Source organism: Empidonax traillii, unplaced genomic scaffold (assembly GCF_003031625.1).
Source record: "Empidonax traillii isolate 1590-97213 ecotype Southwest subspecies unplaced genomic scaffold, ASM303162v1 scaffold25:size3598162, whole genome shotgun sequence".
Lineage (NCBI taxonomy): Eukaryota > Metazoa > Chordata > Aves > Passeriformes > Tyrannidae > Empidonax > Empidonax traillii.
Genome location: NW_020955218.1, coordinates 2,556,622 through 2,572,388, shown reverse-complemented (window position 1 = coordinate 2,572,388; position 15,767 = coordinate 2,556,622). Strand labels below are relative to the sequence as shown.

At 41.7% G+C, this 15,767-nt stretch overlaps 1 protein-coding gene across 2 annotated transcripts in view; it reads right to left on the bottom strand.

Annotated features, from left to right (window-relative positions):
* Window positions 1-14,458, bottom strand: part of DCP1B (decapping mRNA 1B) — a 42,802-nt gene extending 28,344 nt beyond the window's left edge. The window contains exons 1-3 of one of the 2 annotated variants that reach the window (XM_027905736.1): window positions 14,314-14,458; window positions 12,810-12,850; window positions 10,361-10,488 (exon numbers count right to left, since the gene is read on the bottom strand). In XM_027905736.1, coding sequence (XP_027761537.1) covers window positions 10,361-10,488; window positions 12,810-12,850; window positions 14,314-14,448 — 304 coding nt within the window. In that variant the 5' untranslated portion in view covers window positions 14,449-14,458. Of the gene's footprint in view, window positions 1-10,360; window positions 10,489-12,809; window positions 12,851-13,373; window positions 13,513-14,313 lie in introns of those variants that run through there. The other variant, XM_027905743.1, reaches the window with a different exon arrangement.
* Between the last annotated feature and the right edge of the window lie 1,309 nt (window positions 14,459-15,767).

Below are 15,767 nucleotides of genomic sequence, written 5' to 3'. Positions count from 1 at the left end.
TGCCACCGAGAAAAGGAAATGTTTACTGTTGAAATTGCATTATTTTAGACCTTTAAGCCAAAAGAAAACACCCCCCCGCACACACATTTATCAAATTAATTTTACATTAGCAGCTAGACATTTCACAATAGCAGCACTGGGAGGTACCCTGCAACTTTGAATCCATGAATATACACTACACATATAGTTGAATTTAGACAAAAAATTGCAATTTTGCACTGGATTATTTTTACTACAGCAATTGTATTATTTTCACACAGAAAGTAAAAATGCATGTTTCATTTTGCTTCAGAAGTCAGCAGTATTTTATTAGCTCATGTATAATCCTTTAGGAATAAAATATATCTTCTGCTTCCTCAGTCTTTCCCCTCCTTCAGCCTTTAACTCTCAGTGCAAATTTGAACATCTGCTTAGTTTTCTGATAGAGAGTGTTAGAGAAATATTCGTGTAAGAGAAACCAGAATAAAAAAAAGAGATAACAATAAAAAGAAAGCAGTAAAGCCCTGCAGGAAGGCATATGATACCTTACATAAAAATCCAATGTTATTTCTCTCCTTTTTCTAATTATTATGAAATTTCATGAACTTCTTAATTGAGAGATGCTACACATTCCCATGTAGAGAATGTAACTTTGCATGTTATTAAGGAAATAATACTAAAATTTTACAGAAATGCCGTTTGTTTGGCAGAGACAAAAGAATTGGTGGAGCTCATCAAACCGAAAGTCCATATCCTGTTTAAGACAAGGACCAACACCAGATGATTCACAGGAAGAATCTTCCTTGTCCTTTTATTGTTGACTTCTGACCTAAAGCACATGTCTTACATCTCTTGCTTTTTTTTTTTTTCTCCTGGCTACAGAATCTCTGGTTGGTTTTATTCATATAAATAATATCTCTGCTACATAAAAGGATTACTGAAACAGGCCCCAAAAGACCTTGGTGTGCATACATACGTCCAAAATAATGAATCTAGCAGGTAAAACCCAGTGAGGTATTTAATGATTGATTTTAAGCAACATTTTATGACATGAAAACTTTATATTTTATTAAAGCAAGCTCAGTGCAGCAAAACCAACAACTGGGCTGCAGCCACAACCATGAAAGCAGAGCAGACAGCAGGCATCAAGCCCAACGCTGTTACTAGTTTGTAAGGCAGTTAAGTCAAAAAAGCAACACTGCATTTGCAGCCTGAGTGGAATTCCACTGGAGCACTTGCACCGTGTTTCTGTATATAACACATTCCTTGTCCTTTAAAGGGTATGCTATCTTACACTTGGGAAGGCTTTCTTTCCTTTTTCCTCCTGTAATTGAAAAGTATTGTTTACTGCCGATTTAAGGCTTGTTTTGACGAAGGGAGCGCTGATGAGGCACTCAAGAGCTCGTATTAAATCAGTGTTAGACAGAAGTGAGCAGCTTGTATATGCGCTGTGGGATACACTCGCTCACATATTTATCTCCCATGTTTTGAGAGAAGGTTACAAATATTTTTATATATATACACACACATTTAAAAGAGCGCGAGGGAGCAAGTTCGCATTCCAAGAGAAGTTTTCTGGCTATGTCAGGAGTGGAGTCCACCCTCTGCTAGACAAACCTATTTTTTTCAAGCACAAGAGGATATTATCAGAGAAGCTCGTGCTGATATACAGAAACCAGAGATCGTCATGGCTCGGTGAGGTGATGAGCTGACGGGTGGATGGCGCCCATTATCTCCACTTCTCAATCCAAGTTTTCCTGAAAAACGACAGGGGGAGGAGAAGGCTCCAACCAAGCATAAGGCACAGAGGAGAAGGAAAGGATTAGGAGTGAAGAGCACGAAAAGGAAGGATAAGGCAAGAGATACTGTGGAGGTTTCAAAGAGCTGGAAAATAGTTTCTAGATAAAAAGATCCAGTTGTGAGTAAATTAAAGCAGCATTCAAGTCTTAACTTCTGTACAAGGCTGTTATATAAAATAATTCTGAAGCAAGAAAAAGCTGACCAAAAGGAATGTACCACTTCTATCTATAGAAAATACACTTAAGTTCAGCTTTTTCAGCACTCCTTGGAATTTTAAAATGTTTCAAGCTTTGGTTCGGCAAGCGTATCACCCGCTACCCAGCCACCAGCCCGGGGAGCCTGACACGAAGTACAAGGGGAAGCTGGTGCATGAAACTCAGCTCAACTGCTTCTACATCAAACCTGGAGGTAAGACAGCATTATCCAGTTGTGTGCACAGGAATTGTACCATTCTCTACCTGCTGCAACCTGCTTTCCTATTTGAACAGAGCAATCTGTATAATGTAGGGGGTTACACTAATAACTTAGAGTAATATTTGGTGATAAGGTACTGTCAAGTCCTGAATGTACGTTCATGCTACCACAGGATTTAGGTAATTCTGGTAATTCTCGAACCTGGGGAGTTAAGTAGGTGAATGGCTTCTCTCAGTCATATATTGCATTTTGAGCATCTAACGAACATTGCTTTCCAACTCCCACTGTGACGTGATGAAAAAAAAAAGGAATGCAAGTAAAAGGAAAAAGAAAGAAAAAGGGTTTTGGTTTTTTTCTTAGGCAAAGAGGCTAAGAAGTTTAAAAGACACAAAAGCTGGAAATACTAAATATGTGTGTGCGCATGTGAAGGGATTAAGCTGAAAGGGCGGGTTACGCAAGAGATTTCTGAAAAGCAACTTGCTCTGTAATATTCTCATCTGCAAAAGAAATATGGAGGCATTCGGGTACACGTTTCCCCTGATCTTGAAACACCCACCATTTCATGCTATACAAGGAGGTGTGTGTGAAGTCGAGGGTATACAGGTAGTCACATGAAAATAACCCCTCTGAAAAAAAATTAATCTGTTCCAACTTGAACCCTTGAGCTTTGCTGCATCATATGCCCTATCTTATCTTGAAAAGATGTCCGGAATTCCCAGCACTGGCAGTGCACTCTCAACAGTGAACCTCCAGACAAGCCAATATCTTGCTTATATGCTGACATCCATAAATGGGAAACAAAGGCTGTGTCCAGCAGATACCCGCAGTATTACTCTCCTTCCATTCTATACAGGAACTCATCCACAATAGCAGGTGCTTGACATTTGCTTTTAATTCTATTCCATGTAACTCTTCCTACCAATTTGTACGCCCAGGCAGATACATAGTTCCACCCTACACAAAATAATTACCAGCCATCAAAAAAACCCCTACATAGCTTTGTTATCTTAGCTCCTTAGCCTGGTTCTTCTCACTTGGCATATAGTTATTCTGACTTTCAAACTGGACTCCAGCGTCACATAGGACTGAATTTTAGGATTTACTTTAGGATTCCTGCACTTCCTCTCCTTACACTGAGTTTTGACCACCTTCAAGGCACAACAGAAACACATCATTAGAGCAAAAAGATGGCTGCAGTCATCACAGTTACAGTTGCAGAAAGGCACTTCCCGAAATCAAACCATCCTAAATTGCTTGCTTAGCTCAGCCAAAGGCTTTCCCAACAGGTAAAAAATCCTCAGGGCAGGAAGGGTGAGGAAAAAACAAATAAAACATTCTTTTAAGAAGGTCTGAATAGAAATATCTGTGCTGATTTGAGTGGAGCGACGAGAGACATGGTGTTACAAATCCAAACTTACGTCTTTACTTCAAAAACTGGTATCTACAAATCCCCCTGAGAAACATAAATTTCATTTAGTTTGAAGGAAAACACTAAATTTAGAAAATTTAGCAGCACTGGAAAAACTACATTTAGAAATATTTGCTAGTACAAACAATTTTTCTTTAAAAACAACAAATGAAAAGGGATATTGCAGTTCCCCCTCTTTTTTTTTTTTTCCATTGGAACCCTAAAAACCTAAATCACAGAACATTTACTGTCCACAATAAGCAAAAAAAAAAAAAAAAAAAAACCCAAAAAAACCAACACTCTAAAGTAGAATTAACCAATACCTGCTAATCCTAGAATCACAGTAATAATTTAGTTTGGTTGGAACCTCTGCAGGTCATTTATTCCAGGGCTGGCTTCAGTAAGAGAGAAACTTAGGAAAAGAAAAAATTACGATCAGCTACAAGTTTCCACTGAAAATTATATCCTATGGCACTTCTTCAGTCAATTTATTTTTAATTAATTTGCATTTATGCAAACTTCTTTAAAATAAATTTTCCTGTCCCTCTCACTACATTAAAAATCCACTTCTTCCACAGATTTGAGCTGAGTTTGGTTACAAAACCAGGTGTCTCAGTTTTTGTACTCTAGAACAGGCAAGCCAAATAACCATTAGATATCAAAATCACAATTCCTGATCTTAAAACTCACTTGCCTTGAGCCAGAACTGCTGCACATCCATCCATACCTGACTGCAAAATAGTATTAAGTTACACCATCAAGTCGCAATAATACTTTTATATCTCAGCAGGCAGGCATTCAAGATTTTCAAGGATCCTTGAAAATTAAAATGAGGCAGAAAGCACAAGGATCTAATATATAAATATACATATTTTATGGTTTTAGTTATAAAAATGTAAATTGGTATGTATACCACTTCCAAGGGGCAGTTTTTTATTTTTCTTGACATTCTGAAGCAATTTTTACCATTTTCTAAGCACATTAAAATCACCAGTTAGTTGAAATACAGACCACAAAGGGAAGAACTATATGGGAAACAGAGTAATGCCTTTAAAATTAGTAATGCCTTTAAATATGCTTTTGTAAACTAGCCTATGAACACATAATTTCTGAGTGTAGGTAGAAGGAAGTCAATTAACTGAGTAAAAGAGAGCATCCCACATGAAAAAACATAAATCATCACTATGCACTTGATAAATAGAGGCAGTAAGAAACCTGCTTGCTTCCCTCAAGAAAATTTGCACTTGACAAACTATACAGCAGTTAAGTTGCACACAAACTGTAAAACAGGTTTCAGGTGAAAAAAAAAAGGCAAATAACATGACAAAGCTCATGCTGCAACTTTCACTTTCTGGGTTTAGAATTAACTCTTACTAAAACATTATTTTCGGTATGTATATTTTCTTTAGGAACTTAAAAAAGGGAAGTAATACCTATGCTTGTTGGGTATTTGTTAGCATTCCAACACTCTCAGCAAAAGTGAGGTTTCACTTTAAGGTCAGGATCGCTCAGGGAAGATAATCATGACCTCTGCTGTTGTTCTGTCTTGCTGGATACATGATGAATTTTTATAATGCTGATCAAAGGAGAGAAATTGGAATGGAGAGAAGGAGGAGAGGTTTGTTTATATCTCTGAGACGAAAATGTCTCCATGGACAGAACCTCAGGTAAACCACAAGCATTTATATTCTGAACAAATGGCAGCAGTCAGTGCAGGCAGACTTCTTAAAAAAACCTTTACCCAAATCTGTTTAGCAAAAAAATAGGTTGAGAAGAATATACCCCTAAAGAGGACCAGGCCTTTCTGCCAAAATTACCTTGGATTTCTACAGTTTTAGCTTGCACTTTTGTTCCAAATTGACAGACATTTTTCATAGAGTTTTAAACTACAGAAATATTTCCAACAAAATATGCAGGTTGTAGCAGGCCAGAATAATGATTCTGCAATCAAACCTAACCTCAAAAAAAATTGGTTTTTCAGCTGTGACAAAAACAATGCATTTTGCTTAATGATGCAGCAACGGAAAGCCATGTCATATTTCTGAATTAGCAGACCACTGAATTTAGAGAAAAATAATACAAATCGAATGAAGTTAAAAACACTTAAAGGTATTTGTTTCAAAATTCTGAAAAACAAATGAGCATTTGGGGAATAATCAACTGAGTACATGTTGCAATTTACTGCTTTCATCAGGTTGGGTTTTTTATTATTGGACCAGATACTGTATGTTGGCAGGCAGGAGGCTGATAAATAAGGCTCTCCATTCTAAACTGAACCAAAAACCAAACAAACTCCATTACATCATAAAAACAAAGCCTGGAATATCTATTTTGCCAGTCTCAATGGAAACAATTGAGCATATAGTAGTAGTTCACTGGTCAATATGCAGAAGGCTGAATCTAAATATATACACAGATAACTTTCACCAGATGCTGGTGAAACCAGATGCTGGTTTCATTCTCGGTTTAAAACACATTTCAGAAGAAACAAGAGATCTGAAACACCATGTTACAGAATTTATAACGTAATGTAGATTAGAAACATATTTCAGGGTAAATAAGACACTGTAATACCCAAAAGATTGTTTTTCATGATGTATTAATTTTTACATATCAATCATATTCTCTTAATGTTGTCTCCTACTTTCCCTTCAGAAGTAAACTTCTAACAGCCTTCAAACTAAGAAATGCTACTTGCAGGGTCACTGGGTTGTCAAAAATGTCTACAGAGGCAGGACACTTGTTATCCATTTAGTATTTTTTACCAGGATGTATTTACTTAGAAGAGTGAACTAAAATGAGCCCAAATCAGTCTCAAAAGAAGATGAGTTGTTCTATTTAAGAGGGCTCTTGGATGCTGCAATTTAGAATTTAAGAATGAAATATAATCATTTGAGAAGAATATACACCATTATCTTTTCCTAAACATTTTACAATCACTTGCCCCCAGGCATGTATTTGGAAAAATTTTCATACAAAATAATTATGACTTACATGGGAAAGAAAAAAAAACCCAAAAAACCCAGAACCAAACAAAAAAACTCACAAAACTTCTTTGGACAGCTGGCAAACTTCCCTCTCCCTTCCATTCCATCTATTAGACATCTTTGCATTCTAGAAATCTGGGCAAATAAGACAAAACTTTCAGGGTCCTGACAGACATATGGTGGCAGGTTAAACTGGACAACTGAAACAAGTATGAGCTTATGTATAACTCACCTGTGCCCAGGCAGGTTTGACAAAAACAGGCATGTCTGGTCTGCTTTTGTACCACTTACTGAATCTCTGCTAAGACTCAAATTTAGTAGACACATCTGACTAGAAAGGCTTCATTCTGCTTCAAGCCCAGGAGACGAGCTGATCTAAGGCCTTGCTACAAATGGCCTTGGAAATGAAAAGTAACTGCTATGCCAATAGGTACAGAAACTTGTTAGAAAGTATTTGTCAGCCTGCCACACAATTTCTTTCTCCCTGCTCCTCATAGCAGAAAAGCACCCAATTAACCTGTATCAGATCATTGTCACAATTAGGACACTATTTTAAGGTAGGATCTTGTGTTCTTCTCTGGCAGCTGAAATGCTCAAGGTGAAGCTAAGTCAGATATACAGCTTACTATTGACCAAATTCTCTGTGCCCTGTAAGCATGAAAAACAGTATTCAGCGATGAAAAGACAAATCAGTCAATTGAGGAAATAATTCACTGACCCAGCACAAAGGCATAAACACCTGGTACAGTACACAGTGAGGAATAGCTCTAATTATGATACAGCTGATCACTGCTAAAGAGAGAAAATTAAGTTAATTTACTCCATAATTTACCACTATGTATTTCTTCTGAACTATCTCATATTATTTGGCACCAAGGCTTAAGCAACAGGCTCTAAACATTGGTTTTCACAATAAACATCACCAAAATCCAATGAAAAAAGTAGTAATTACGTAGTTAAGATTATTCAAATATAGAACCCAGGAAATTTTGTTAAAACCCTTAGAATCGTCAGATGATCTAAATAGAAACAGAACTTCTGTCTTGCTCTCATAAAGAAAGCATCTAAAATTGCAGTTAACTACATAAATTTAAAGCTCACACTGAAAATTCCCTATTTGATACATAAACCTTCTGTTCCTTGGTGGACAAAGATTCCTGCTGACATTAAAAACTGTAATTTGATCTTCTCTCCTGGCTTTGAAATTAATAACACCAGCTCCAGCCTAACAGATTTCCCAAACTAAACTTTTCTGTAAAATAGTGGATCAGTGCAAACATTAACTGGCATGGATCCCAAATCCAGCCTGAAAAGTCCTGGGATTAGACCGTGTCTCCAACATGGTGTTTAGACAGTATTTCAACTTAAGATGACCAGGATCACATGGAACAACAGAAGAAATATGAAAAAAACTATAAAGTAAGATGAAATATTCCTTTTCTTACTTTAAGTATTCCTAAAACTTATATTTACTGTGTATAACTTTGGAAAAAAAAAAAAAATCTTTCTGTTCCAATCATATATCAGGTGCAAAGCCAGCTTGACAAAATGACAGCTATTACAAATGTTGGCTCACTTGTCCAGTACACAAGTACCACCTTTTGCTGCCAAGAGGTTTTATTTTAGGCTGTGTGGTACAACCAGCCATAGATATTCAGCTGCACTGAAATGAAGTTGGTTTCAACAAATACTCGGAATACTGGGAGAAACAAAACACTGGGCAGGACTTCTTTGTATCTCCAAATGCTTGCTTTAGTATTTTCCTGATATTTATGTTATGACAAAAGTCCTGCTATATAGGAAAGCCACGGTACCAATTGGAAAAACAAGGGAAACTGTTAGCTTTGTTAGATCTAAAAGAAGACATGTATGAGAAATAGCATAAGAAGTCACCAAGTCAAACAAAAGGTTAGAAAAAGATAACTTGTTTCCAGATACTGTTAAGTATTTCTGCTAAACTGTCCACTGTCTTGCCAAGTAAACAGCTATTACTGAGTACTCCTTGTTAGTATCTGGAAGCAGGAGATAAAAATAATATTAAAACATCAGGGCTTAAAACCCACAGGTTTTAGGGGTTGGGGCTCTCCTAATTTCTTTTTTCATGATAGCACTCCAGGGACTGATGCAGTACAGACAGCCATGAAGTCAAAAAACTGTCACATCTCACAGCTCAGAGATTCTAAACTCAAAGAAAGGTAGTTTTACTTTCATGTTCCACTGGCAAATTGTCAGTGGAGGTTCTGGGGGTCCACCCCAGCCAGCAGCTCATCCCTATGCAGCTGCCTGCCCCCTCCCCTCAGTGGGGTGGGGGAGACAATCAGAAGGGTAAAAGTAAGAAAACAGGTTAGTACTTAAAATATTTGAGATCCTGCAAATCCAAAAGACTGACATCTCTCAGGAAAAACAGCTTATACTCTCCAAACCCCACAATTTTCTTCCTAATAAAAAAATTACAAATCACAGTTTACAGGTAGTAATCAGACTGTTGGAGTTATGAAAACTTCCAATTATTCTTTATACCAAGTGTCTCAACAAAAATGAAAATTAATAGACCAGGTTTCAAAGTGTAGGTACTAGTACATACACACATAAACTCCTAATGGAATTTCAAAATGAGATTAAAGAAGATTACACTTACATAAGAAAGACCCTTCAAAACCAGATGGGATAAATAGGTCTCATGGTACTTAAAATCCTAATGTCCTAGGTTAGCCTAGATATGTTTGCATTTCTTTTCGGTTTCTTTGTGAATTCCTCTATTTTGTTAAGCTAGAAAATACTCTCAAATATAGCAGTTTCATTTAGGCTGTTTAAAATGTTATTTCTCTGTTGTTTCTACCATATAGTGCATGTGAACAACAGGATTCCCTCCTGATATACTTTCCAACTCTAAATTAGTTTATGAAGTGAAAAGGTCTAGCAGACGATCAAATTGGGCTGCTTTTGCCTTTACTTCATCCAGAGAGAACACTTGTGCATCACAGTTCACAATAAAACATTTTTGCAATCTGCTTTTATACATCAAGGACAAAGCACAGAGGACACTACAGCTCCACTTCCAAGCACAGACACGAACTGTCTATTTACAACTGCTCATTCTCGTGTAATCGCACATTGTAACACTCTGCGTGCATATCTGCATGCACAAGTAAGCTTTCTCACGTCTTCCACTTCTTTCTGAGTTTGACTGACACTTGCTAATTCTAGTATAAAGATAATCATGCGAGATAAACATGGAGCCCTAAGTAATAACTTTGTCTTTCATCGAGGTTTAAATTAGACTCAACATGGTGTTGTCAAGAGTTACGCCTAATAGTTGAGAGGCAAACTGCCTTCCAACTCGCTCCAAGGACAGCACTTTGGAGCTGGAGCAGAAAACAGGGTTTGAATTGGCTGCATTTGCCAAGAGAGCCAAGACTACAAATATCACTCCAAAACTTCCCAACGCTGGTTAGGGGTACATTCAGAAAACACACTCTCTGCCTCTCTCAGCCCATCACATACAAACCACAATAAACATTTACTCTTTGCCAGTCAAATGAAGAGATTACTATTAAGCATATGCTAATATTTTCTTTAGCAGAGTGGCATTTTAGGAAGCATTGAGCAATTCTTCTCTTTCAGCACACCAAAAAAGCAAAATACATTCCTTCACCTGTTAACCAGCTAATTTCAGCCCTTGAGAGCTGCAGTCTAAGCACTTGGACTGCCTTAACCAAAAACAGACTCTGAAGAGAAGCTGACTCCAGTATTTAACCCCACACATACTTACATCTGGCATTTCTGTACAGTAGAAAGGGGTCCTGGAGCTGGAAATCGAGGTCTTTAGTAATAGGTTCTGTTCGATTTTCCATGCTCAGTCTGTTCATAATTGTGAAACCATGCCTTGGAGAAGCTGATCTGAAAGTTAACAAGCAGAAATCCCATCAAGACGAGGAAAAAAAAAAATCACTAGAATTTCCTTGCTGTGTAGTTCTTCCAATTTATTAATCTTTTATGATTATTTCTAAGAGGTATGACAAAAACCTGATTTTGTTGCCAAGGAAATAGCAATTGGCTCTGGCAGTATTTTGTGTAATCCTTTTAATTATGGTAAAAGCCTACATTATGTATGAGAAATAAACAGATTCTGACCAACACTTTATCCAACACCACCATCTACCCTATAGTTTCTTTCTGGAATAGAAAGCAGCAATTAAAATAAGTCAGTCTCGGGCCAGTGCAAGCATACTTCTCAATCCTCAGGATAACAATTGCAGACAGTAACAGTCATCCCAAAGAGGATTTTCCATACCATCTAAAGCATAAGAACAAAATTGAGGGTGCTGGGAAACAGAAACAGGTTGCCCAGAGAGGTTGTGGATCCCCCATTGCTGAAAGTGTTCAAGGCCAGGCTGGACAGGGCTGTGGGAAGGTGTCCCTGCCCAAGGTAGCAGGGGTTAGACCAGATCATCTTGAAAGGTTCCTTCCAACCTAAACCATTCCATGATTCTAAATCATTATGCACATTCATGGGGGTTACACTTCAAGTCATTTAGATAAATGTGAGCTGTTAAATCCATCATGATCCTGACAGGAGATACTACTTCCAAACTAAGTATGACAATAAAGGAAAGATTATGGATAAACATTTGGGAAAAGTGCCATCTCTGATAGTTGTTGGTGTGTGGATTTCTCTATGAAACCCAAAGCACAGGAAACTGCATTATTAGCATCAATCGAAAATTAAACAAAAGTGGAATCCTTGACAAGAATCCTTAATTTGCAGCAGTCAGGGCTTCACTTCAAACAAACAAACAGTTCACTTCCAGTGGTGTTAACCCAGCTGGAAGTCTGACTTTTTGACTGTTCATCAGAATTCACCAAAATGGGATGGGTAGTAAATAAGTCATCTCAAGTGAAACGGTCTCGTCACTTTACATTGTGACTAAAGAGAAACAACCAAGGCAACACCAGTGGTCTCCAGCCTATGATCTACTGGCAATGTCTTTTCCACAGAACTTTATAACTCTGTTCAAAGCAACAGAAAATCAAAGTTAGAACTGATCATGTATGATGTTACCCACGGTTCACAGCCTGTTCCATTCTGTTGCCTGTAGGGAAGCCAGGCATCAACCTCTGCTCTAAATGGAAATTTCCTCAGGCAACAAAAAGAACAGAGAAAGATCACAGATGTGAGGAGTGCCGGGTTACATGTTGTCAGTTCTTGAGCTTTAAAAATCAACCTACCAGGAAATACTGCTGCTGTTTTGCAGCACACAACTAGCCACATCCACCTACTGCTTGCACAACAAAGAGCTGGTTCTTTCCTCTCGAGGTGGTAATTAGAACAGCATCTTATCTCCACTCACCTGAAAGCAGCTTAGAAAAATTACCATTGCCCATTTCCACTGCTGATACAAAAGATCTCTACAGATTGAAACCAGCATTCCCACTTCACGAAAAGCTCACAGACTCCTGGGCCTCTCTGTCACTTCACACACACATCTCTCGCCTTCTCAAAACAATCTCTTGCTTTCTCAGCTCTCCTACCAGTTCCTCTTCGACATAAAAGTTGAAGAAGAAACTTTCTGCTTTGGTGTTAAACCCCAGTTGCTACTGCAAGATCTGCTGACTGTGTTATTTTCCAACAACAGTCACAGGGAAATGCTGGGGCACTAACATGGAGACTCCAACGTAGGGCAGGCTTCATAACAGAACAAAGGTGCTCGAAAAAGTGATGTAAAAATGATGCTCTGAAAAGCCACAATCAGAGGTGCTGCTTAAAGAAATGCCAGCCAAAATGTTGGATGAAATATGAACAATCAGACACAAGTAGTATGAAGGTACTCTAAGTAGGGAAAACAATACTTCCTAAGTTATACCATTCCCTTACTTTAAAGAATACCATTATTTATTTCACTATTAGTTTTTTGTTCAGACACTTTTTAAACTGCTACATCCTAATTAAACCAACACAAAAGATTTCTGCAGTTTACCCATACTGATATTTAAATCACATTTGGAAGTCTTAGCAAAAGACAAGGTGATGCCTCCTTCCCAGTGTTTTCTTCCCCGCATTTGCTTCAACCAGTTACGGTTTCTTTTCACCCTTGAACAAGGGGGAAGCATTTACTTCATTAATTTAATAATTTACTTCATTTACACTCCATCCCAGCTAGCTTTTCCATATCCACAGGTTATAGGAACATCCTGCAGACGTTAAAAGGTAGTGTCCTCACCTTGTGTAAACAAACAGCGTTCCCTCCACATCAGTCTTCTCCTGAAGAAAAGGAAAGTTAAGGAAGTTGAAATCAGGGCAGTGTTTTGCTCACTGTCAGCGAACCCCCCTTTATCTCTGCTTACCAGGACCATCAGTTTCACTTCTCTCATCCAAGCCATGAATAAATAAACCCAACTTCATCAGCTGGTGGTGAAAGGCTGGAGCCAGCACAGGTCACCACACAGCTGACCCAAGTTTTATGATAAGATATGGAAAGGCTAAATGCACGACACCACAAGGCTAAACTGGATTAACTCTCCACTACACCCAAGGGCAGTGCACAGCACAGAGTCAGCAAGAGGATTTTCCCAAGGGCCCCTGCCCTCAGGGGCAACATTTGGGACAGGTACAGGGGAAATAACGCAAAAGGGAGATTGTGCACTGGCCCTAAGCCCCACCATTGCAGCAAAGCAAGAACCACCTGGAAAGAGCTTGAATGTTAGATTACTAAAAGTTTCCCTGAGTTAATTAAGGTTTTAAATCTTACAACAGTCTTTTTAGCATTGTTAACTCCTACACTCGCTCTTTCGTACTTGTTTGGTTTCCATTATAGGTGTTTGAAGGGCAGAGGAGCACTTGAGGCCCATGTTCCGGGTTTAAACCCCAGTGTCCCATGGCTGTGGATTAAACTCTGCCAGGCTTGGTGCTGTGACCACTGCCCTGGGGAGCCTGTTCCAGTGCCCTAACACCCTCTGGGTGTCTTTTTTTCATCCAACCTAAACCTCCCCTGACACAACTTCAGGCCATTCTCTTGAGTCCCATCACTGGTCACCACAGAGAAGAGATCAGTGCTTGCCCCTCCTCTTCTCCTCACAAGGAAGTTGCAGACCACAGTGAGGTCTCCCCTCAGTCTCCTCCAGGCTGAACACGCCAAGTTCCCACAGCCACTCCTCACATGGCTTCCTCTTGAGGCTCCTGACCATCTTCATTGTTCTCCTTTGGGTATTGGTTAAACCCCAGTCTCCCACAGCCCTGGGTTAAACTATGGTCTTCCACGAACCCTGCATTAAATCCCACTCTTCCATGAACCTGGTTAACACCCAACCTCCCGTGGCCACAGGTTAAACCCCAGCCCTGGGTTCAACCCCAGCCTCCACAGCCCCATGTTAATCCACAGTCCTCCATGGCGCTGGTTGAACACCCAGTCTCCCGTGTCCCTGGGTTAAAGCCCAACCTCCCGTGTCCCTGGGTTAAAGCCCAACCTCCCGTGTCCCTGAGTTAAACCCCAACCTCCACTGCCCTGCCCCATGGGACACAGCTCCTACACCGCTGCAGCCTCCCAAAGCCCGCTCCCCGAGTAGTATGGTGCTAACTCCCAGCCGTGTGAGGAACACCCCGCCCTCACTCCCACCCTCACACCTCTCCATGGCGGGGCGGGGCTCTGGGGGCGGGGGCGTGTCCCGGCCGATCCCCGCCCCGGTGCCCGGTGCGGCGGGGCTGTGTGCCTCCCTGGGCGCACGTACCCACTGGCTGGCGCGGTGTCCGAAGGTGTAGAGCGCCACCTGGCTGGCCACGTCCACGATGCCGCTGATGTAGGGGTCGTGCTGCCGCAGCGCCGCCAGGCTGATGTCCAGCCCCCGGCCCAGCGCCGCCGCCATCTTGCGCCCCGCGCCCAGGCGCGAGCAATCCACCGCCGAGCCGCGGCACCGCCGCCGCCACCACCACTAGCGGGGTGGCGGCCCCGTCGCGGAGTGCAAGGCACTGCAATCGAGCGCCGAGCGCCGCCGGCTCGGGATTGCCGCCGGTGTGTGTGTGGGGGAGGCACGGGCTGTGCCAGCGGGAAGGCAGCGGATCACGGGATCACGGGATCACAGTCACGGCATAGTCAGGGGTGCGAGAGGCCTTGGAGATCGCCCAAGTCCCACCCGCCTGCCCAGGCGGGGTCACCAAGAGCAGGTGGCGCGGGGGCGCGCCCGCCTGGGTTTGGAGTGGCTCCAGACCCCGCGCCCTCCCCGGGTACTCTGTGCCAGGGCTCTGCCGCCCGCCGCGAAAGGGAGCTCTTCCCCACGCTGAGCTCGAAATGTTCTGATTTAATTTGCGGCCCTTGCTCCTCGTCCTTCCGCTGGGCACCACAGAAAAGGGCCTGGCACCGTCCCCTGGGCGCCCGCCTGGGAGAGATTTGTGTGCGTTTATGAGGTCCCCTCTCAGCCTTCCCTTCTCGGGACTAAACAGGCCCAGCTCCCGCGGCCCCTTCTCAGAAGAGAAAGGAGTCCCACGAGCCTGCCCAGCTGGAGCAGGAGCAGGGACCACCACAGCGGGCGGGCTCAGGAGGGCAGGGAGCGGCACGCCCGGATGGAGCTGGAGCCATGCGGGCTCAGCCGGGCACATGCACTGGAGTGTGGCTGTCTCCGTGTGTCTGTCTGTGCTGCTGCATCCAGGTCAGGGTTCCTCAGCACAGGAGAGACAGGGAGCTGCTGGAGAGGGTCCAGCAGAGGCCACGAAGATGATGAGGGGTCTGGAGCATCTCTCTAATGAGAAGGGACTGCTCATGAGAGCTGGGCATGTTTAGTGCAGAGAAAGGATGACAGAGGGGATCTCATCAATGTGTATAAAGGTCTCAGACGTGGGTGCCAAGAGGATGGTGCCAGACCCTTTTCAGTGGTGCCCGGTGACAGGACGGGGCGTAATGGACATAAACACAAGAAGTTTCACCTGAGCAGGAGGAAGAACTTTACACTGAGGTTGCCAGAGCCCTGGCACAGGCTGCCTCGGGAGGGCGTGGAGTCTCCCTGTCTGGGACCATTCCAAATCCATATGGATGCGTTCCTCTGTCACCTTCTTTCAGTGACTCTGCCTTGGCGGTGGGTTGGACTGGATGACTTCCAGAGGTCCCTTCAACCCTAACAATTCTGTGATTCTTTATGGACACTCTGTGTGCCTGCGGACAGAGAGAGAGAGAGAGAGAGAGAGAGAGAGA